General features: G+C 41.1%; 2 protein-coding genes across 3 annotated transcripts in view; one reads left to right on the forward strand and one right to left on the reverse strand.

Annotated features, from left to right (window-relative positions):
* Positions 1-21,934, reverse strand: part of LOC105464605 (oocyte secreted protein 1) — a 98,060-nt gene that overhangs the window by 64,446 nt on the left and 11,680 nt on the right. For both annotated transcript variants that reach the window (XM_071074557.1, XM_011712623.3), the window contains exon 2: positions 14,502-14,602. In XM_071074557.1, coding sequence (XP_070930658.1) covers positions 14,502-14,602 — 101 coding nt within the window. The remainder of the gene's footprint in view (positions 1-14,501; positions 14,603-21,934) is intronic.
* On the forward strand, positions 5,775-21,243 carry CBLIF (cobalamin binding intrinsic factor). The gene is made up of 9 exons (XM_011712626.2): positions 5,775-5,853; positions 7,173-7,349; positions 8,087-8,200; positions 8,647-8,787; positions 10,322-10,503; positions 13,592-13,769; positions 14,931-15,132; positions 19,007-19,125; positions 20,971-21,243. Exons 1-9 carry the CDS (start codon positions 5,775-5,777, stop codon positions 21,030-21,032), a joined length of 1,254 nt encoding a protein of 417 aa, XP_011710928.2. The 3' UTR covers positions 21,033-21,243.

Genomic DNA, 21,934 nt, shown 5'->3' on the forward strand with positions numbered 1-21,934 from the left:
AGACATACCTAATGTCAATGACGAGTTAATGGGTGCAGCACACCAACATGGCTCATGTATATATATGTAACAAACCTGCACGTTGTGCACATGTACCCTAGAACTTAAAGTATAATAAAAAATAAAAATTTTAAAAAAATTTTTAAAAAAGAAATTAGAAGAAAAAAAAAGTCAGAAAATGCTGGCGAGGTTACGGAGAAAAAGAAACACATACGCTGTTGGTAGGAGTGTAAATTAGTTCAACCACTGGGGAAAGCAGTGTGGAGATTGCTCAAAGAGCTAAAAACAGAACTACCATTCAACCCAGCAATCTCATTACTGGGTATATACCCAAAGGAATAGAAATCATTCTACATCTAAATCTAATATAAACCGTGTGTGTGTGCATTGCAGCACTATTCACAATAGCAAAAATATGGAATCAACCTAAATGTCCATCGATGATTGACTTTTAAAGAAAATACAGTACATATACACTATGGAATACTATGCAGTCATAAAAAATGAGATCATATCCTTTGCAGGAACATGGATGGAGCCAGAGGACATTATCCTTAGCAAACTAAGACAGGAACAGAAAATCAAATACTGCATATTCTCTCTTATAAGTGGGAAATAAATGATGAGAACACATGGATACATAAAGGGGAACAACACACACTGGGGTCTATGAGAGGGTGGAGGGTGGGGAGAGTGAGAGGATCAGGAAAAATAACTAATGGGTACTAGGCTTAATGCCTGGGTGATGAAATAATCTGTAAAACAAACCCCCATGTCATGGGCTTATCTATATAACAAACCTGAACATGTATACCTGAACTTAAAGTAAAAGTTTAAAATAAAGTACTTTTTAAAAGAAAAATGCCTTCAGGTAGAATTAGTTGAATTATTACTATTTTTTTTTTTTGAGATGGAGTTTCGCTCTTGTTGCCCAGGCTAGAGTGCAATAGTGTGATCTCGGCTCACCACAACCTCCACCTCCCGGGTTCAAGTGATTCTCCTGCCTCAGCCTCCTGAGTAGCTGGGATTACATGCACCACCATGCCCAGCTAATTTTGTATTTTTAGAAGAGACAGGTTTCTCCATGTTGGCCAGGCTGGTCTCGAACTCTTAACCTCAGGTGATCCACCCGCCTTGGCCTCCCAAAGTGCTGGGATTACAGGCGTGAGCCACCGCACCCGGCCAGTTGAATTACTTTAACAATGTCTTCCTTATTACTCCTGTGTTTTCTTCATGATTATCCTAGCTTCCTCTCCTCCATCACTAACACTGCTTCACAGTCAGATTGAACCCTCTTCCAACAAACTGCTTTCTGCTATTGATACTCAGTGCTCAGATTCAACTCTGCCCTGGTCTTCATTACCTGGGTGTAACACATGACCCTCATGAATGAACAGAAATGGATTCTATTCCTTGGGTCTGTGTCTCATCTTTAAAGCTAAGTTGGAAAATATATACACTTACTGTGTACCCACAAAAATTAAAAACATAATAATAATAATAATAATAATAATAATAAAGCTAAGTTAAAGAAGCTGGGAGGCATGTTACCCTTCCAGGATCCCTGGTGCTGTTAGTGGTCAGATCTGTTTGTAGCCTATACAAGCTATGTGAAATTGAAGGATACTGGCTTAAGGTGAGAAACATGCAAAATGTCAGAATTGGTATTACTGTCCATAAATAGCACTACTAGCCTTTATTTCTAACAGAGACTGCTGAGTTTCTCTCAGCCAGAGGTCTTAAAGTGTAATGTAATAATATTGCTGTCTGATATAAATGCCTTTAATCTCAGAAGCAGACATGAAATAACACTCCCTTAGGTTTCCACTAACATTGGCCCGTGAAACCTAGTTCTGAGGACAGGCACGGTGGCTCATGCCTGTAATCCCAGCACTTTGGGAGGCCAAAGCGAGCGGATCACCTGAGGTTAAGAGTTTGAGACCAGCCTGGCTAATATGGTGAAACCCCATCTCTACCAAAAATACAAAAATTAGCCGGCCATGGTGGCAGGCAATTGTAATCCCAGCTACTCAGGAGGCTGAGGCAGAAGAATCACTTGAACCCGGGAGGCGGAGGTTGCAGTGAGCTGAGATCACACCATTGTACCCCAGCCTGGGCAACAGAGCCAGACTCCATCTCAGAAAAAAATAAAAATAAAAGTAAGAAATCTAACTGGCCACATTTGCCTTACAAGAAGCTCCTACAGCTTGAGAGTATTACAAAACCTGAATTGAGTCTGAAGAGAGAAGCTTCCTTTTGCTGCCACAGCAAAGAACAATCACCACATATAAACCTTACTCATGTCCAAGGAGAGTCTAGGTGCTTTGATACCAAAATATTAGGCACAGGAGAAACAAGGAAATAAATGAAATCCCAGTCAATAGTTAACCAAGGACTGTCAAAATGTCCCTGTTAAGAAATGTATGGCCGGTGTGGTTCCTGTTCTGGGAATCATTTACTAACTGCAACAATTGTGTCATGATCAGTCTTGCAGCAGCCCTGGTTGTAAATGGTAATTTATAATACAAGGAAGTGAGTGGTTAAAGGGCTGGCAGGCCAAGGGTGTGTGGATCATCTCAGGAGGATCAGGAGCAGGCTCTGGAACCCAAAGTCAGCACTATACTGGACTCATAATCCTGCATTAGATTCTTATTGTTGCTGCAACAGATTACCACAAATTTTGTTACTTAAGACAAATGTATCATCTCACAGTTCTGGAGGCCAGAGTCTCACCAGGCTAAAATCAAGGTATCGAAAGAGCTGTGCTCCTAGAGGTGGCACCAGTAAAGCAAGTTCTTTCCCTACTTCGGGTCACAAAGAAGGAACATGCAATTGGACAAACGCAATCAGGTTGTATTCACCAGTCAGGGAATGGAGAAGGGGAGCTCTCGCTCTAAAGGCACCTTCTCCTTAAGCAATGGGAAGCAGGGGAATTTTCAAGAGTTAGACATGGGGCAGGGAGGTATGTAAGCAGGCCGAGGGTGGAGTTCCAAACACGCAGGCGCAGTCCCCAGGCATACTTCTTCATACCTCGCATGTACACAAAATGGCAGCAATTCTCTTTTAAGGGAGAGGAATCTAGTATTATAATGATATGTTAATGATCTAAAAGTAACTAGGGGTTGGCGGTCCTGGTTTGCACCGGTCTCGTGCAGGTCTTATCTTCCTCTGGTATTTGGCAAGGGATCATGGAGCTCCTGCAGCATCGTGGGTGATTTAGAACTCTTTAAGCAGTGGCCCCTGTAGATAAAAAGGCTAAGGGGAAACAACCGTTTAAGAAAATAAGGAGCCTTCCCAGCTATTTCCTTAGGGCTGCCCTAGTAACAGAGCTTGTAAAGAAGAATCCGTTTCCTTGCCTTTTCCAGCTTCTGGAGGCTGCCCACGTTGCATGGCTCATGGCCCCTGTCCACCTTCACAGCCAGCAATTGCATCATTCTGACTTCTGCCGCCAACATCACATTTGCTTTTCTGACTAATGCTCTTGCCTTCCTCTGCCACTAACAAGGACCTCTGTGATGACACTGGGCCCAACCAGATGATCCAAGCTAATCTTCCTCTCTTAAAGTCAGCTCATTAGCCACCTTAATTCCATGTGCATCTTTAATTCTTCCTGGTCGTATAACCCACGTAACATGTTCACAGGTTCCAGGGATTAGGGCATGGGCATTTGACAGTGTCCGGGCAGTGGCATTTTTCTGCCTCCTACTCCTTTACACAGCATGCGAGGCTCTCCACCAAGTAGATGCAAACTGTTTTTCCAGCCTTGTCTTCCACCATATACCATGTATGGGATATATATTGCTACATAACAAGTTACTCTAAAACTTAGGGGCCTAAGACAACTTTATTATCCCACAGTTTCTGTGGGTCAAGAATCCAGGGAGGGTTTACCTGGGTCCTCTGGCTTAGGAGGGTCTCTCCCAGGGCTGCAATCAAGATGTCAGCTGGGGCTGCCTTCATCGCAAAGCTCACTGGGGAAGGATTCTTTCCTCCCTGGACATCGGCGGGAGGCTGCTCTCAGGGGCCATATGTGGGCTTCTCCATAAGGCAGCTCACACTTGGCAGCTGCCTTCATGAGAACAGGAAGGGCCAGAGAGAGAAGGCAAGCAAGAGGGAAATCGGTCTTTCACAAACACATCCCATCACCTTTGCTGCATTATATTCATTATAATAGAATGTGGCCCCAGGCCAGCCCACACTCTAGGGAAGAGGGCTACACAAGGCATGAACACCGGGAGGTGAAAACACAGGCCGTGTTAGAAGTTGTCCAGCATACCCCAATACGTACCCCGTGCTCTCATCTCACAAAACTCACCATGTTTCCCAAGGGGGAAAAAAACTGCTTTATTACCCACATCTTACATTTGCTCATTAATTCACTCATTCAAAAAGTATTTTATTTCTGCTGTGAGCTAGTTTGTGTTGTAAGGGCTAAGGATAGAGCAGTGAGCCAGAGACAAAGCCCCTCCCTCGCGGAGCAGACATTCTAGTAGGGAGATAAACAAACGATAAACAACCACACACATAGTGCGACAGCGGGCGATGAGTTATAGCAGGCGAGGGGCATGATGGGTGTCAGTGGAGGGGAGGATGCAGGATCCTATGTAGGATGTCCTGAGAAGGCCTCTCTAAAAGCTTAGCTCTGAGCAGAGACGTGAAGGATGTGAGGAAGCCACCAGGAGGCTATTTAAAAGAAGAGGGGTCCCGGGCTGAGGGGACGCCCCGTGCAAAGGTAGCTGATGTGTTCAAGGGACACAAGAAGTTCTGTGTGACGGAAGCAGTGTGAGCAAAGGAGAAAACGCCTAGAGCTGAGGTCAGAAAGGAAACCAGAAGCCAGATCTTCTACGGCCTTGTAGGTCATGAAAAGGGCTTTGACTTTTATACTAAGATGGGCGCCACTGCAGAATTTCCCCTTAAAATGAGCTACTTTACATCCGGGGGGAAAAAAAAAAAGGCTCCTTTCTTTATAATTTCAAGATACCATTTTCAGTTCCCTCTTATAAAGAAGTATAATTTGCATTATAATATAGCTACACATCTGAAATATGTATACTTAATGGATCTCACATTTTCTAATTACTTACTTTAAAAGATAATATCTGAAAGCTTTGGGTGTTTGAGACGGCTCTTATCTCCAGATAAGGAAAGAGAACTCAAACAAAACCATTTCTGGGAAACCGAGGTCCATTTCTTCCCTAAAGTCAAACAACTTCAAAGAGTCTAGGCTAGAATCCAGGTCCAGGTAGACATCATTAATTTCATAAAGCCAGATGTCACCTGGCAGATGCCTGCCTGAGAGCCTAAAAGGGCGTGTTGTAAAGCAGGTGCCCAGGATCACAAAATGAGCTGATGTCTATGAATGGCCTAAATCCCAGTGAAGTCGTTACTAAAAAGCAGCCTGGTGACTGATTGGATACAATAAGGGCTAGAAGAAGTCTTGTTGATATTAGCACATTATCCAAACTTCCTGATGTCTGACCCAAGACTTTGGTAAAGGACATTTTCTCAACACTGCTTTCACTATATACTCAGCCCCAGGTTTCTCATATGACTGTGTAACCTAGAAGTCACCTTCAGTCGGTAAACTTAGATAAGCAGATGAAAATTTACTTACTTGTATCAGGAAAGGAGAGGTCAGCACAGGGGCAGTTAGGAGAGGCTGGGTTGGGGAGCAGATTATTTAACAAAGGGAAGCACATATAAGAGAAGGTAAAGAAATATTCCACTCGCAAATCGCAGTACCTGTGAATGAGAGACGTGGACAGGAGAGTGAGATGGCCTGGTTTGCCCTCTACCTCCTGAGCCTTCTCTGGGCTACGGCTGGGACTAGTACCCAGTCCCGGAGTTCATGCTGTGAGTATGATGTTTTTTCAAGGAGGTCAGGGAAGCAGTTGCCCTAGGGAGGGGCTGTGACCTCTGACACTGAGCTCTGCTGATGAGAAAGTGGTTGAAAATAGCAATCACTATAGGAATTCCAAAATGGATAAGTCCGAGTGTGATTGTGTGCTGTTCATCTTTCTTGACTTAACAGCATAAGTTCTTTGAGAGGCAAGTCTATACGTTTTTGATTAAGAGAGATGGGGCCAGGTGCAGTGGCTCACACCTGTAATCCCAGCACTTTGGGAGATTAAGGCAGGAGGATTGCTTGAGCCCAAGAGTTCAAGACCAGCCTGGGCAACACGGTGAGACTCAATCTCTACCAAAAAAAATCTTAGAAAAAAATTAGCTGGGTGCAGTGGCATGCACCTGTGGTCCCAGCTACTCAGAAACCTGAGGTAGGAGAATCACTTGAGCCCAGGAGGTCGAGCCTGCAGTGAGCTATGATCACACCACTGCACTCCAGCCTAGATGACACAGCAACACCCTGTCTCAAAAACTAAATAAATAAAAATAATAGAGATGAAAGTACTACTGCAGGAATAATGGTTGATGGTACAAAGACAGACATTCAGTGGCTATTGTGACCAGACACCACTACATACTAGTAAAAGACTTTGGTACTCACTAAGGATAAATTATATCCCAAATCTTTAATATTCTTCATGAAAGAGTGAGGGAAAAAATGAATGCAAGGAAATCAGTGATTTCCAGGAAAGTGATAGAAACTGTGAGAAATGTCATGAGCCATATTGCTTGAAGTTACTAAATTTAAAAATCACTTTCTTAAGGACATGGATTATTTGAGAAGATGAAGAAACTAATTGTCCTCAAAAGTAAAATCTCACCATTTTCTCCATTTCTCTTTAGTCACTTAGGATACCAGTGCTAACCAAGTGTTCTCCTAAAAGGCACCAAAGACGGCCAGGCGAGGTGGCTCACGCCTGTAATCCCAGCACTTTGGGAGGCCAAGAAGGGTGGATTACCTGAGGTCAGAAGTTCGAGACCACCCTGGTCAACATGGTGAAACCCTGTCTCTACTAAAAATACAAAAATTAGCCAGGCATGATGGTGGGCACCTGTAGTCCCAGCTACCTGGGAAGCTGAGGCAGGAGAAACACTTGAATCTGGGAGGTGGAGGTTGCAGTGAGCCGAGATCACACCATTGCACTCTAGCCTGGGCGACAAGAGAGAAACTGTCTAAAAAAAAAAAAAAAAGCATGAAAGACACAGGAATAATGTTTTTGAGAAGGAACGAGGGTTAGAAGGTGAGTAAATGGCTTTCCTCTTCTCAGCGGTTCCCTCAGCCCAGGAGCCCTTGGTCAATGGCATACAAGTACTCATGGAGAACTCAGTGACTTCATCAGCCTACCCAAACCCCAGCATCCTGATTGCCATGAATCTGGCTGGAGCCTACAATTTGAAGGCCCAGAAACTCCTGACTTACCAGCTCATGTCCAGCGACACCAACGGTGAGACATCTGAGCCGCTCGCACTCTCCCTGAATCTCACACATCACACACCACCTCCAGATCCCAACTCAGTGTCCTTCCCACCCGACTGCGGCATCTGATTGTACATAAACCACCCAAACACTTTTCCCTACATACCTGGAAGGGAACTGGAACGAAACACATGTGAAGTCAGAGCATTCATGGAGGAGGTCAGTAAAGCAGAGAGAGCTCTGGACTAGATGTCGAAAGAGCAGCCTTCCAGTTCCAGCTCTGCCACTTTATAACTCTGGGATCTGAGACAAGTCACAGGATATTGCTCAGCCTCACCTTCCAGATGATTCTAATAGCAATAACCCTACTACTGCTAATAGCAATGACAATAATGATAAAATCTCTGTTCTGCCTATCTCCCAGGAGTTGCGTGGAGGCTCAAGGTAGATAAAGTTTAAATTATTTTGTAACTGCAAATTTCTGTATATAAATCTAGATGAGTATTTTGCTGCTTTTCTAATCAAACACCATGGATTCTCAAATAGCAAATACTAGAGTCATCAAGTTACACAGAGGCCACTATATTAAATATTCCCTTATGTATTCTTCCATATTTTTTTCTTTGGAAAGACAGATCAAAAAACTGCTCGTATTATTAAAAAGTCAAAATGCTCTGGATAAAAAGTAGAGACCTCATCACTGGCTCCTGGAGAGCTGTCCCCTGAGGATGCCTCGGTCTAACTGTTGTGTTCTCTTCTCTGCAGATCTAACCATTGGGCAGCTTGGCCTCACCATCATGGCCCTCACCTCCTCCTGCCGAGACCCTGGGGATAAAGTATCCATTCTACAAAGACAAATGGAGAATTGGGCACCTTCCAGTAAGACCTCACTGGAAGGGAGAAGAAAGTCAGGCACATGGTTTTTCCCAAGAACTTTAAACCCAGACAGGAAAAGGGTGGGGGTGAAGAGAAAGGAAAGTTAGGGAAGAGACACAATGCATCCTTCACTCTGGTCCTTCTGATAATCACACAATGGAAAGATTCATTTCCAATCCAAAATGAACTAGAAAAGGTCATGATCCCAAGGATACAAGCTTGTTGAGTCATCACCTGTCTGAAGACAGAGTCATCCCTTTTGTTCTTTGCAGATGCCTGATGACATTCTTTTGATAAACACTGTAGTTGCTCTTTGCCTATGCTGTGTCTCTCTTTGGGGGCAGGTTTTCTAGCAGGTTTGCTTTTCAAAGGCTTGGCTTTTCCTTGTTTGCAAATGTCCTCATTGTGTTGAGTGTGAGTCTGATGAAGGTTCTCTGTCCCTTTTGAAGGCCCCAATGCTGAAGCATCAGCCTTCTATGGGCCCAGTCTAGCGATCTTGGCACTGTGCCAGAAGAACTCTGAGGCGACCTTGCCGATAGCTGTCCGCTTTGCCAAGACCCTGCTGGCCAACTCCTCTCCCTTCAATGTAGGTGAGTAGGTCACCAGTACTCTGAGCTGGGTACATCAGAGGCATTGTGCACTGAATGGTGGAGCTGGCACAGGGAAGTGGAAAAGGAGAGCATTCCATGGAGGAGGAGCTAAGGACGTGAATGTGCCTGTGGATGGGAGATACTTACCAGAAGTTTGTTGGGCAGGTGAATTGAGGAGTACATGAAGGAAGGCGAGGGAGCATTATGTAGAAACAAGGACACTAGATAATACTTGATATGTCTGGCAGCTACAGAATCTCCGCTGGGAACAATAGTCATGTCATTCAAGTCAGAAGTTCTTCCCAAATTAAATACTAATGTCTTGCTTCACTTCTCCTCTGCATCTCCTCTTTAATCACTACTGATGCTCTCACACTCCATTCTTTTCGATGCTTCTCCTCAGTACATCCAAATATCCTCTCTCCATTAAACAGCTACTCTTGGAACCCTAACTCACGATGTTTCCCTTCATGGAAACTCGGGGACCACCTTGCGTCTTTCTTCTGCAAGCATATGGCTGCTTGTGAGTGAACGCTTTTCCCTCTACGACATCATGTCCTCCTTCTGTCCCCTTCTATGGATAATGATCCTTCTCTATTGGGGCCACTGTCACAGCCCACATTCATGGTCACCTCTTCTCCTCTGCCAACTCTCTAAGCAATAGTATTGTCTCAGGTTTTCACTCCCTTACACACGCCCCATCAGCAGCCTCTCTTGTTTCAGTTCCTGTCAGACAAACAGGTGAACCATTGCTCTAGGATCCTCCCTGGGGGTCAAGAACAGACTGGTCTCCCTTTCACATCCGGGACCTCACACATTTCTGGGGCATCTCTGCCTCCAAAAGTATGGACTTATTTCCTTCTGGTTGTCAATAACACTATCACCCTTAATGAAGTTATGCAACTTCCAAATGGAGATTAAGGTGAGGAGGGGAAGATCAATGAAATAAAAGATGATATCTGGCAAGTCTTTTATTTCTTCTAGTCTTGCCATCCCAGAACTTGCTCATTTGTTCCACATGTTTATTGCATGCAAACAAGAAAAAGCCCCTTTGTGGGGTGCTTTGGTGGATGCAAAATTCCCACCATCTAAGAGTTCACAGAGCACAGTAACAAAAAATAAAAATAAAAGAGAGCATCAAGATTGTAAAACAGATATATAAACAACAAATGCTAAAGGAGTTTAAAACAGAGACTGCATCTGTCTTTTCTGGCACAAGAGCTGTATGATTGAACATACTGCCTGTCTATATTAATTATAAGCATGAGCTGTTGAGTTGTATTGATCTGGGTTAAGATCTTGGCCTTGCACTTACTGACTGTGTGGCCTTGGGCAATTAATTTTTCTGAGCCTCCATTTTTTGTCTCTTAAAAGGATCATCTCCCTTTAAATGATTACAGGTACTATTTCACAGGTTGTTCTGAGGAGCAAATAAAATCATGGAGCCAGAATACAATAAGCACACAATAAATGCTAGCTGTTCATATTGCTGTGATGGTGACTATGGTGATCTTATCCCCTCTGTCATTCACAGACACAGGAGCAATGGCAACGTTGGCTCTGACCTGCATGTACAACAAGATCCCTGTAGGTTCAGAGGAAGGTTACAGAGCCCTGTTTGGTCAGGTACTAAAGGCTACTGTGGAGAATATCAGCACGAAGATCAAAGATAATGGCATCATTGGAGACATCTACAGTACTGGCCTCGCCATGCAGGTAAACACGTGCTGGATGTTCTTGGTTGGGTTCCTGCCAATAAGCCTGGATTGCAGAATCAAGAAGCCAGGCTTCTGCTAACATCTCTGTGAAAATCCAGCTAGTATGACCTGAGATATATTCTTTGTGGTGCCTGGGCCTCAGTTTCTCTACCGGTAAAATGCAGGTAAGTGTTAATTCCTCCCTACCTCTTATGTAAAGTGTGAAAACAAATCTGTATGAACTCATTTCTCTTCCTTGGGAAAAAAAAATGAAACAAAGAAATCAAGAAATATATTAATTTATTATTAGTAATGATCAGTTTTTTTGTAATAATTATAGACTATTGCAATTTTGATGTATAAATAATAAGAATATTAAAGCACGCCCTCTAAAAATATAGAATTTTCTGATGCAATGTTACCAGCCAAGTGTTCTTTTTCAGTGTTTATTTTTTTTATTTTTTTATTTTTATTTTCATTTTATTTTTTATTTTTTATTTTTATTTTTTGAGAAGGAGTCTCGCACTGTCACCCAGGCTAGAGTACAGTGGCGCGATCTCAGCTCACTGCAAGCTCCACCTCCTGGATTCACGCCATTCTCCTGCCTCAGCCTCCTGAGTAGCTGGGACTACAGGCGCCCGCCACCATGCCTGGCTAATTTTTTGTATTTTTAGTAGAGACGGGGTTTCACTGTGTTAACCAGGATGGTCTCGATCTCCTGACCTCGTGATCCGCCCGCCTCGGCCTCCCAAAGTGCTGGGATTACAGGCGTGAGCCACCACGCCCGGCCCAGTGTTTTACCTTGATCTAAAAATAGCAAGTTTATACTCAAAATGATTAAGGAAAATAACCTAACATTGACCCAGCCTCACAAAAACCCATAGTAAATGGTAAAGCAGATCTATCTGGCAGCCAAGTCCATACTCAATTCTATGCTTTAATAGCATACATTCCCAGGCTTGGATTCTGTAAGATGTTCTTGGTGTTAATAGTTCCAAATCCAACAACCCACCCTACCCTAGTTGATTAGGGCAGCATCCTCTACAGAAGACAGATGCACCAATGATAGTGGGCAGAAGTAACCAACTACAATCAAAAACTAGCAGCCATCTGTGGCTGAATCCTCTAATCCCAACCAAGAACTCTGAGCTCCAATGTCTCAAAATGTCCTATGGGGATTAATAGGACCAGGGACTCTTCAACTCAGAAAGCCCAGGAAAGGGAGAATCATGGCATGATGATGCCAGCCCTAAATCTAACATAGTTGGGGACTATTAGAAAGAAATTGTCTCCTGGGGAAAACAACAGAGACTAGTATTGAGATTTCATACATTAAAAATTAGAAAAGGATATAAGCAGCCTAAGAATTCGTTCATGTTAAACGTAAGAGCAAAAACAAAATTTGCACTTCAATGGACCACGTATAGAAGTGACTAATAAAAATTAAGCTCACTTATATGTCACGGTCAAGGAGACTTTGTGATAGAACAAAACCCTGTTTTTGCCATGGCTGAATTTTACAAGAGCATTTCCAGTGCTCTGGTCTAGAAGCTTTTTGGAAAGAAAAAGGCAGTCTGGAAGAGATATAAAAGATGGTTTGGGGATTTATGTGTGTGTGTGTGACTCACTAAAAATAACCTTGCTTCAATTTAGCACTAGACAGGGAAGTGTTCACTTTTGCTAACTTGGTTTGTGAATTCTGTTTGGATTTTATCACCTGCTAAGTACACTCTGATAAGCTGGACCTGGGAATTAAAGCTTTTCCTATCAAAAGGCAGGACCGTGTATACATCCAAATACCACAAGCCATGTGGATTTCTTGTCAGAATATATAATCTTTCCCTACCCTTTTTACTGCCTCTATCTGGAGTTTACTGCCTCTATCTGGAGCATCCAGAAATCTGGAATCAATAGGTGTCTAATATAACATTTTTCTAATCTAAAATATTCTGTCATCAACAATCTCAGCCTATTAACATGCTCTGGTGGCCATAATCAGCACTGTAAAGGAAGGGAGGTGGGAATGACAGCTTCCACATCACACATCACGAAATGCTTTTATACATTAGCCCCTTGGAACCTCAAATGACGCCCCCAACAATAGACAGAAGTTATTATTTCTATTTTATTCATGCGATAGATAATGCAGCAAAATAGGCAAATGGCTGAATGGCTTGGTGTATTACTCAAGACTCATTTTGCAAGTAGCAGAAACCCAAATCCTTTTAGCTCAAGAAAAAAAAAAATGAGGATTTACTATTCACATACACTGGGAAGTCCAGGGCTGAATTAGGTGGTTTCAGGAATAACCAGAATAAAGGGCTCAAATCATGATATTAGGGGCCACTCTTTTTTCATCGTCCATCCCTGATTTTCCTCATTCTTTCCTGCTTCAGGGCTTCTTCAAAGTGACTGAGAAAGATGGTCACTAGCAGCTTACTGTTTACTTGCATGGTTCCAGTTGAATAATCTTAGCAGAGGGAAAAAAAAAAAAAAATCATTCGGTCTCCCAATGTCTGTATGTCAGGGAATGACTCTGATTAGTACATGTGTCCACCAATCACTGTCATCAAGGGGATGGTGCACCACCATCAGCCCAGCCCCGGTCATGAGTCCGTCCTGGGCCAGGGTTGTGGAGCCTCTGACAGTCCTGACACAAGCACAAAGTGAGGGAAAAGTCCACCAAAGAGGGCACATGACAACATAAAACAAGAGGTCTACTCCATTTATGTGGCTAGATTGTCCTAGACTAAAGCTCCCTCTGGAGTCCAGCTTGTCCTAGACTAAAGCTCCCTCTGGAGCCCAGTCTCACCCTCACTCTACATTCAAGAATCGTTCGTAAATATGACTGTCTAATAGTGTTCCCTGGATCTAATCATTGAACAGTTCTGTGTCTGCTGTCTGACAGACACTGTGCTAAGTGGTGGGGACATAGCATTGAAGACAAATGTGTTCCAAACCTTACATAGCACTGCCTTTGCATTCTGGGTGACAACGTGATCACAATGATTAGTGATCAAGTTTGTCTATTAAGACATGTAAGAGCCAACTCTCAGCTATGCCTAATTCCTCTTTCTTTCTCTCTCTCTTTCTCTCTTCCTTCCCAGGCTCTCTCTGTAACACCTCAGCCACCTAAAAAGGAATGGAACTGCATGAAGACTATGGATATGATACTCGATGAGATTAAGCAGGGGAAATTCCACAACCCCATGTCCATTGCTCAAATCCTCCCTTCCCTGAAAGGCAAGACATACCTAGATGTGCCCCAGGTCACTTGTAGCCCTGGTAAGACATCCACCTCTTCTTATGTCATAAAGCAGCAACTTATGCCAGAAATGACATGCGGATCAATGTTAAGTGGCATATAGGCTTGTAATGTCCATTATTCCCATGTGGACAGACCTCATCTGACTCCCAGTCCTTAACAGTGTGTGCTAGCACACAGACATACCTTCTTGCACTCAGAACTCTGCCCCATATCTACTTCATTCAGCATATATATATGCAGCTCCTACTATGTGCAAAGCATTTTGTGGGATACTAGAGGTAGGAGAAGCTCCATGGTCCCAAATATCAAATAACATATAGCTTCATTTATTCCTTTGACACATGTACCATCAAACACTATGCATATCTTATCATATCTGCCTTTCGCAAAGTCAGAAGGCATGTGTAAACAAAAACTACAATATTTGGGACAACGAAGTAAGGATGAAATAGAAGTTAAAGCCCCATGCAGTGCAAATGCAAACAAGAAAAATCGTGACCAGTTATTGATTTTGTTTGGGCGGCTTCGGAGAAGAACAGAATTCATGTTTAAGTTGAGCCTTAAAGATCTAACTATGAAAGCTCGATGCATGCCACACACCAATGAGATGGAGTGGAAACCTAGCATGCCACCTTTTAATTAAAAACATCTTTATTTTATCCGTTTATGCATACAATTGAAAGACACTTAAAATTCAAACATTACAGAAATATGCATTTAGAAAGTGGAGGTCTTGCATAAAAACTTACCACTCCAGAGATTACTAGTGTTTGATATGGATTCCTCGAACTCTTTTTTTTTAATAAAATGCCAACATAAAGCATCATTCCTCTTGCATTGCATGAACTTCCTAAGACAAGAAGACATTAATAAGTTTCTTGTCTATCTCAATGCAGAACGTGGAGACAAAATCAAGCAAACTGATCCCAATCCTACCAAACACTACTACACTCACTCAACCCCTTAGGTTGCTTCCCAGTGATGTCCCAACCTTAGCAAGGTGGCCATGGAGTTTTTGCCGGAACTCCATGCTAGTGGTCCAACTACTTTGTTAAATGGTATGAAACTCACTACTTTCTTGAAACGTCTTCCGGGACGAGTTGCCAATAACAGAGATTTTAAACCTATAACACAAACCCCATAACCTTTGACAAATGTGGCCTCTTTGCCCTTCACAGATCATGAGGTACAACCAACTCTACCCAGCCAACCTGGCCCTGGCCCCACCTCCACATCTAACATCACTGTCATATACACCATAAATAACCAGCTGAGGGGGGTTGAGCTGCTCTTCAACAAGACCATCAACGTGAGTGTGAAAAGTGGGTCAGTGTTACTTGTTGTCCTAGAAGAAGCACAGCGCAAAAATCCTATGTTCAAGTGAGTGTTACAAGTGTCATTCATCATTCTCTCCAGGCCTGATCTGAATTCCCATTTTTTCTCCATCCTCTGTTTTCTTAATTTTTTTTCCTTTTGATAACAGATTTTTATTTAATAACCCCTTGAGCAGCTTACAATCTAATAAATAGATAAGGCTCTCATGAAAACTTAAATCATACAAGTCAATGTACGATGAAGTTTTAAAAACAAAAATTCAGAGGAGATTCAAAAGTCCGTTGCAGAGTAGAACAGGCGAAAGAGACTTTGTAGCTTTGAACCACAAAGAATAGGTACTATTTAGGAAGATATGGGAAGAGGTAAGTCCAGGAAAAGAAATGGCCAGAACAGGCTGGGCTCAGTGGCACATGCCTGTAATCCCAGCTACTCGGGAGGCTGAGGCGAGAGAATAGCTTGAACCCGGGAGGTGGAGGTTGCGGTGAGCCAAGATCACGCCATTGCACTCCAGCCTGGACAACAAGAGCGAAACTCTGTCTGAAAACAAAAAAGGAAAGGAAAGGAAAGGAAGAGAAAGGGAGGGGAGGGGAGGGGAGGGGAGGGGAGGGGAGAGGAGGGGAGGGGAGGCCAAACAAAGCATTTGCAATAACACTGAGCAAGGAATTTGGGGCCAATGAATAGGCCAGGTGGACACACCAGGTTGGGTGACAGTGTAAAAGTCTTGAAATACCAGGTTCAGGAGATTGGACTTTGTTTAGCAAGTTTTTGAGTAAGAAAATCCACTTTGTAAAATGTTGCTTAGGTTGTGAGAATTGGAGACAAGGCTAAAACAAAGGACATGACTCCAGTAATGGAGCTGTGAAGTGACGATGACTTCCTCTAGGATACATAGACCCACACCAAGGCTCTGTGAGTGATGGGACATAGAGGTCAAGAGAAAGAAGCTTCAAAACTATTGATTAAAGGGTCAAGAAGAAAGAACATCTTTCAAAGAAAGGGATTAAATTCCTTAGATATGTTTAATGGTGGGCATTTGAAATAGGAACATCAGAAGGCTTTTGGAGGTATAGTCCAGGCACAGTGGCTCACGCCTATAATTACAGCACTTTGAGAGGCTAAGGCAGGTGGATCACTTGAGGTTAGGAGTTCGAGACCAGCCTGGCCAACATGGCGAAACCCTGTCTCTACTAAAAATACAAAAATTAGCCAGGCATGGTGGTGTGTGCCTGTGGTCCCAGCTACCCAGGAGGCTGAGACGGGAAAACTGCTTGAGACTGGTAGGTGGAGGTTGCAGTGAGCCGAGATCGTGCCACTGCACTCCAGCCTGGGAGAGAGAGTGAGATTCTGTCTCAAAAAAAAAAAAAAAAAAAAAAGCAAAAAAAGAAAGGAAGGAAAGAAGAAAGGAAGGAAGGAAAGAAGGAAGGAAGGAGAAAGAAAGGCTTTGGAGGTATAGAGGAAGTACTAGGAAAAAAGGTCAGGACAGGGAAAAAAATTGGACAGTCATCTCTTAGAGGTGATGACCAAAGTCAAGAATCCATGTAGTAGGTAGCAGATACATGCACCCAGCAAAACCATAAGACATATTTAGTTATTCTCATTTTACAGATAGAACCCTTAGGCCCAAAGAAGTTAGCAATATTCCTAAGATCACATAACACGTAACTAATAAGAGTTGAGAGTGGAATCCAGGTTGGACTGAATCTGATGCTCATGTTCTTTCCATGCCCCTGTCAGGGTAGGGGAAAATACAGAAATAAATCACAGAAACAAATCACAAAATTAATTAAAAATTAATTAATTTTTTAATTAATTTTCTTAATAATAAGAAAATTAACTTTTAGGGAATATTTATAGTTTGCAAAAAGAGGAAGCAATAAATAAACATGGAGAAGTCTAAGCTATAGGAGGAGAGGAGGAAAATGCCAAGTCATGGAAAGGAAAAAAGCAGATATTTTCAAAGAAAAGATGATCCAAATTCTTCAGGAAGATACCAAGAAGGAATACTGACAAAGGCTAAGGAATTGACAACTGAGTGATACCACGTGGCGGTCTATTCCACCTGGTTCTGTTGAGCACATTGTGTCTGCTGCTTACTGCATGAATCCATAACTTCCCTAACTTCCATAGACAGGTCAGGATAAAAATTACACTACAAAACTATTTAATTTTTTTTTTTTTTTTTTTTTTTTTGAGACGGAGTTTTGCTCTTGTCACCCAGGCTGGAGTGCAATGGCGCAATCTCGGCTCACTGCAAACTTCGCCTCCTGGGTTCAAGTGATTCTCCCCTGCCTCAGCCTCCTGAGTAGCTGGGATTATAGGCACCCACCACCACGCTCTGCTAATTTTTGTATTTTTGGTAGAGATGGGGTTTCAGCATGTTGGCCAGGCTGGTCTTGAACTCCTGACCTCCGGTGAGCCATCCACCTCAGCCTCCCAAAGTGCTAGGATTACTGGCATAAGCCACTGTGTCTGGCCCAGAAATATTTAATTTTAAAACCCTCTGAATATACTGTACTTTACTTCTCTGAGCTTAGCTTTAATTTTGCCTAATTTTTCTTTTTCTGATTATAAATGTAATAAATACATATAGCAGAAATTTTGAGGGAAAAAGCATAAAAAAGAAAAATCATCTACAGTCCACACATAATATCACAGCTGTTAATATTTTTTATAACTTTTGTAGGTGTTTTTTCCATGCATATTACAAATAGATGTGATCCATCATAACATGGGACAGAGAGATATTTCATGTAAAATTTGTATCTCATATTTTCACTTAACATTATTGCATAAGTAGTTTCCTGTGTTACTGAAAATTATTGACAAATATTTTCATGGCTTCCAAATATTTAATCTTGGATATTCATTCCATGACTCATATAATTATTTACTCATTTGGGGGAATTTACATTTTTAAAATTTGATTATTAATAGGTGTTTTCAAAATCCATTCATTTTCATTTCATTTTATTCTAAGTGAAGTAATTTCATATTCATTAGTCATTTGCATGTTTGCTTTTTAAAAATTCATTTATTTATTTATTTATTTTGAGATCAGGTTATGATACTGGCTAATTTTTGTATTCTTGTTAGAGATGGGGTTTCACCATATTGCCAAGGCTGGTCTCGAACTTCTGGGCTCAAGCAATCTGCCCTCCTCAGCCTCTCAAAGTGCTGGGATTACAGGCATGAGCCACCACACCTGGCCCATTTTCTTTTGTTTTTACTTAACTTTCATTTTAAGTTTTGGGTACCTTTGCAGGTTTGCTACATAGGTAAACTGTGTCATGGGGGTTTGTTGTACAGATTATTTTACCACCCAGGTATTAATTCTACTACCCATTAGTTATTTCTCCTGATCCTCTCCCTCCTCCCAACCCGTACCCTCTGATAGGCCCCAGTATGTGTTGTTCACCTCTGTGTATTCATGTGTTCTCATCATTTTGCTCCCACTTATAAGTAAGAACATGCAGTATTTGGTTTTCTGTTCCTGTGTTAGTTTGCTAAGGATAAATGGCCTCCATCTATGTTCATTGCAGCATGATTCACAATAGCAAAGAAATGGAATCAACCTAAATGCCCATCAATAGTAAACTGGTTAAAGCATTTTCTCTTTTGATATAATCTGATCACTTTATCAGATAAAGTCGTGCTCAAAAGAGAATATCATTTAAAATGTCTGAAGCATTTATCTGAAGCATTTAAAGTGTTTCTATCCTGGCGGGAGGATTGCTTGAGCCCAGGATTTCGAGGCTGCCATGAGCTAGGATCTCACCACTAGCCTGGGTAACAAAGTGACACCTTGTCTCTAAAAACTTAATTAACTAATTAATTAATTGAATGTCTCCATCCCTTCATCTTACCCCTTATTCCCTGACCTAAAGTGAGATGTTAATCATAGACAACTTTTTTTTTTAAGATTTGAAACCACTATGACATCTTGGGGCCTTGTCGTCTCTTCTATCAACAATATCGCTGAAAATGTTAATCACAAGACGTACTGGCAGTTCCTTAGTGGCATAACACCTTTGAATGAAGGTGAGGGAAGAAAAGGCATAGGTGCTATGTTCCGTAGTTTGAAGGCTACATTCCTTAATTATTTTTCATTTAATTTATTCATTCATTCATTTAATCAATTGATAATTATGAGATCATATGTGTATATACAATAATTCTATAGACAGTGATTGCTTATATGTATACAAATATCTATTTTTTATATATATAATCATTAGAGAAAGAGATTAATTCTGTAGGCAGTGGTAATACCTTTTACAGAGAAGGAAAGTAAGTCTTAAGAGACATTAAAGGGTCTTGTACAAGGCATGCATCTAGAACGTAAAAGTGGATAATCAAACCCAGGTTTCCAAAGTCTCTGTAACTCTATTGTACAAATGTGCTTTGCACAATAGTTTCACTCAAAATTCATGCTTCACCTTCTTTTTTAAAAAATCTCCAAAGAGAGGAATGCCTGTATGTGGATGTTGGTGCATGTTTCCCCTGAAAAAATTAGGAGAAAGTGGGAAGAATAAAACTCAGACTTCAGCCAAACCTTAACATTGGTTAAAGCTTTTGCACACATATTGAAATATTCTCCGATGTAAAGAGCACTGGTGTATGGTTTTTGTCTAAGCATGATGTTACCTAGTTAACCTGATGTTAACTGTCACTATGCAGAGACATATAAAGCCAAACGAAGTCCCAGTAGAGCCAAGGTCATAGGTTGGTAAAGATGCTTCATTATCCAATATTACAGTGGGGGAGGTGTTATTCTTAGAGTCTATCATGTATGTAACAAATCTTGCCAGTCAGAATTTGTGGAATTGCGGCAAAGCACATAATAAAGATCTTGGAGTCACAGAGGACTTGGTTAGAAGCTCCTTCTCTTATTTAATAGCTGCAGTACATTAGTAGTAAATCTGTGAGCCAGTTTGCACAGCTTTAAAATGGAAATTGCACTAATCATTTCTTGGGTTATTGTGAGGATTGGAAATAATATACTTAGAATGATTAAGTACAGTGTTTTGCATGGCATATATTCAAAAATATTAATCATCATTATTATTAGTTTTCCCATCACCTTCATCTCAAGAAATGTCTGGATCAAAATATCCCACATACCCCATAAATGTACACACCTATTATGTACCCACAAAAATTTAAAAATTTTTAAATACTCAAAATTTTTTTTAAAAAAAGAAAGTAATTGCCCCAGGAACTTAAATCAGGCATATTCTCATGTCTACCAATTACTTTTCTTCCCTTGGAGAAAGAATGGTAGTCCTCTGAGACACAAAAAGATGCGGGCCTGAAACTGTCATTCTTTCTGTTGCCCGGCTACCTGAAAGGTAACAGATATTGCCATCATCTATCTTTCCTGTCCTGAAAGACAAAAATTCTCAACCCACTGCTCTTTCTTATGTCTTACAAAAACTTCAAAAATGAACCTGAGGTTCTCCCTTGAATGCCCTAATTTTGGCCTAAATAAGCCATTTTAGCAATAACCACCATTTATTGCACAATTATTCTGTGTCAGGTACTGTATTAGGCACCCAGAAGTCATTATTTCTAATTCTGAAAATAACTCCTCAGAGTAAATATTATTAACAAAATCTTGTATGTGAGGAAAAAGAGGCTCATGCATCTTAAAGGGTATACCCAAAGACTTACTCCATGAAATGGTACCAGAGACTGGAAACAAGAACACCCTAAATCTCAATTTCATGTTCTCTCCATAATCAAACTGCCTATTTCTCTCTAGGATGATTTTACTCCTTTAAAAAATTCAGTGGGTTCACTGCATCTAGCTCACTGCATCCCTTGGGGGATGGAGATGGTTACATGCACCACAGTCACCTCATATTATTCTCTGCTTTTTTCCAGGGGTTGCTGACTACATACCCTTCAACCACGAGCACATCACAGCCAATTTCACACAGTACTAAGGAAGAGGTGGGTTCAGCTTCTATCAAACATCTTCAAAGGATGGGTGAAATTTTTTCCAGTTCATTTTAAATCTATGCAAAAAAGTGAATGCCTGTGATGCTACCATATTCCTGGTAAAAACATGGAAAACCACTATGTAGAATAAATATGCAAAGTTCATTGGAGTCTCAATATCTATGACTCATGAAAATAAAATTTTCAGCTTCTCAACACAATGCCTGCCAATCATCGTTTAAACCCAAGGTGAGGGGAAAAGGGAGAGTAGCTGATATTTTTGGATATCATTCTGATTTCTTGATTAATTAAATAGCACACTCCCTATTCCTACAAATGGTATATTTCTTAATGTCGTATTTTCATGTTATACCAAGTACTCCTTTTCAAATTGCCTAACGTAAACATGCCCAAGTATGTACATACATGTGTACATGAAATGGCCAAACATTTCAACATATAAAATTCCATCAACATATAAAACTCCATCAATACATAAAACTTCCAGATGGCTCAAAACTTGGTAAATGATTTTATGTCTTAACTCTTTCCTTCCATTTCCAATTTTTTTGGTTAAATTCATATTTAAAATATATATTTAGATCATTTACATATGTAATATGTAAATTAACTTATATCCAATATATTATACATAATATATTATATATTTTATATGATTATATATAACTGAATATATTTTATGATTATATATAATTTATCATATTATATATTTTATATGATAAATAGATATAGATCTTTGAAAAAATTTAAGCTTTCAAAGATAGATATAACTCCAGTCTCTGCCGGTAGGAGTCAATACTGGTACAAACTTTCTAGAGAATAATATAAAAATTTGTATCAAAAGACCTAAAATGACTGGGCATAGTGGTTCTTGTCTGTAATCCCA

Source organism: Macaca nemestrina, chromosome 12 (genome assembly GCF_043159975.1).
Source record: "Macaca nemestrina isolate mMacNem1 chromosome 12, mMacNem.hap1, whole genome shotgun sequence".
NCBI classification, from domain to species: domain Eukaryota; kingdom Metazoa; phylum Chordata; class Mammalia; order Primates; family Cercopithecidae; genus Macaca; species Macaca nemestrina.

Excerpts from the sequence above, each read along its gene's own strand:
- CBLIF (XM_011712626.2), top strand. The coding sequence starts at position 5,775 with ATGGCCTGGTTTGCCCTCTACCTCCTGAGCCTTCTCTGGGCTACGGCT. Across the intron at positions 5,854-7,172 it reads CCAGTCCCGGAGTTCATGCT|CGGTTCCCTCAGCCCAGGAG; the intron begins GTGAGTATGATG and ends TCCTCTTCTCAG. Across the intron at positions 15,133-19,006 it reads CGCAAAAATCCTATGTTCAA|ATTTGAAACCACTATGACAT; the intron begins GTGAGTGTTACA and ends TTTTTTTTTAAG.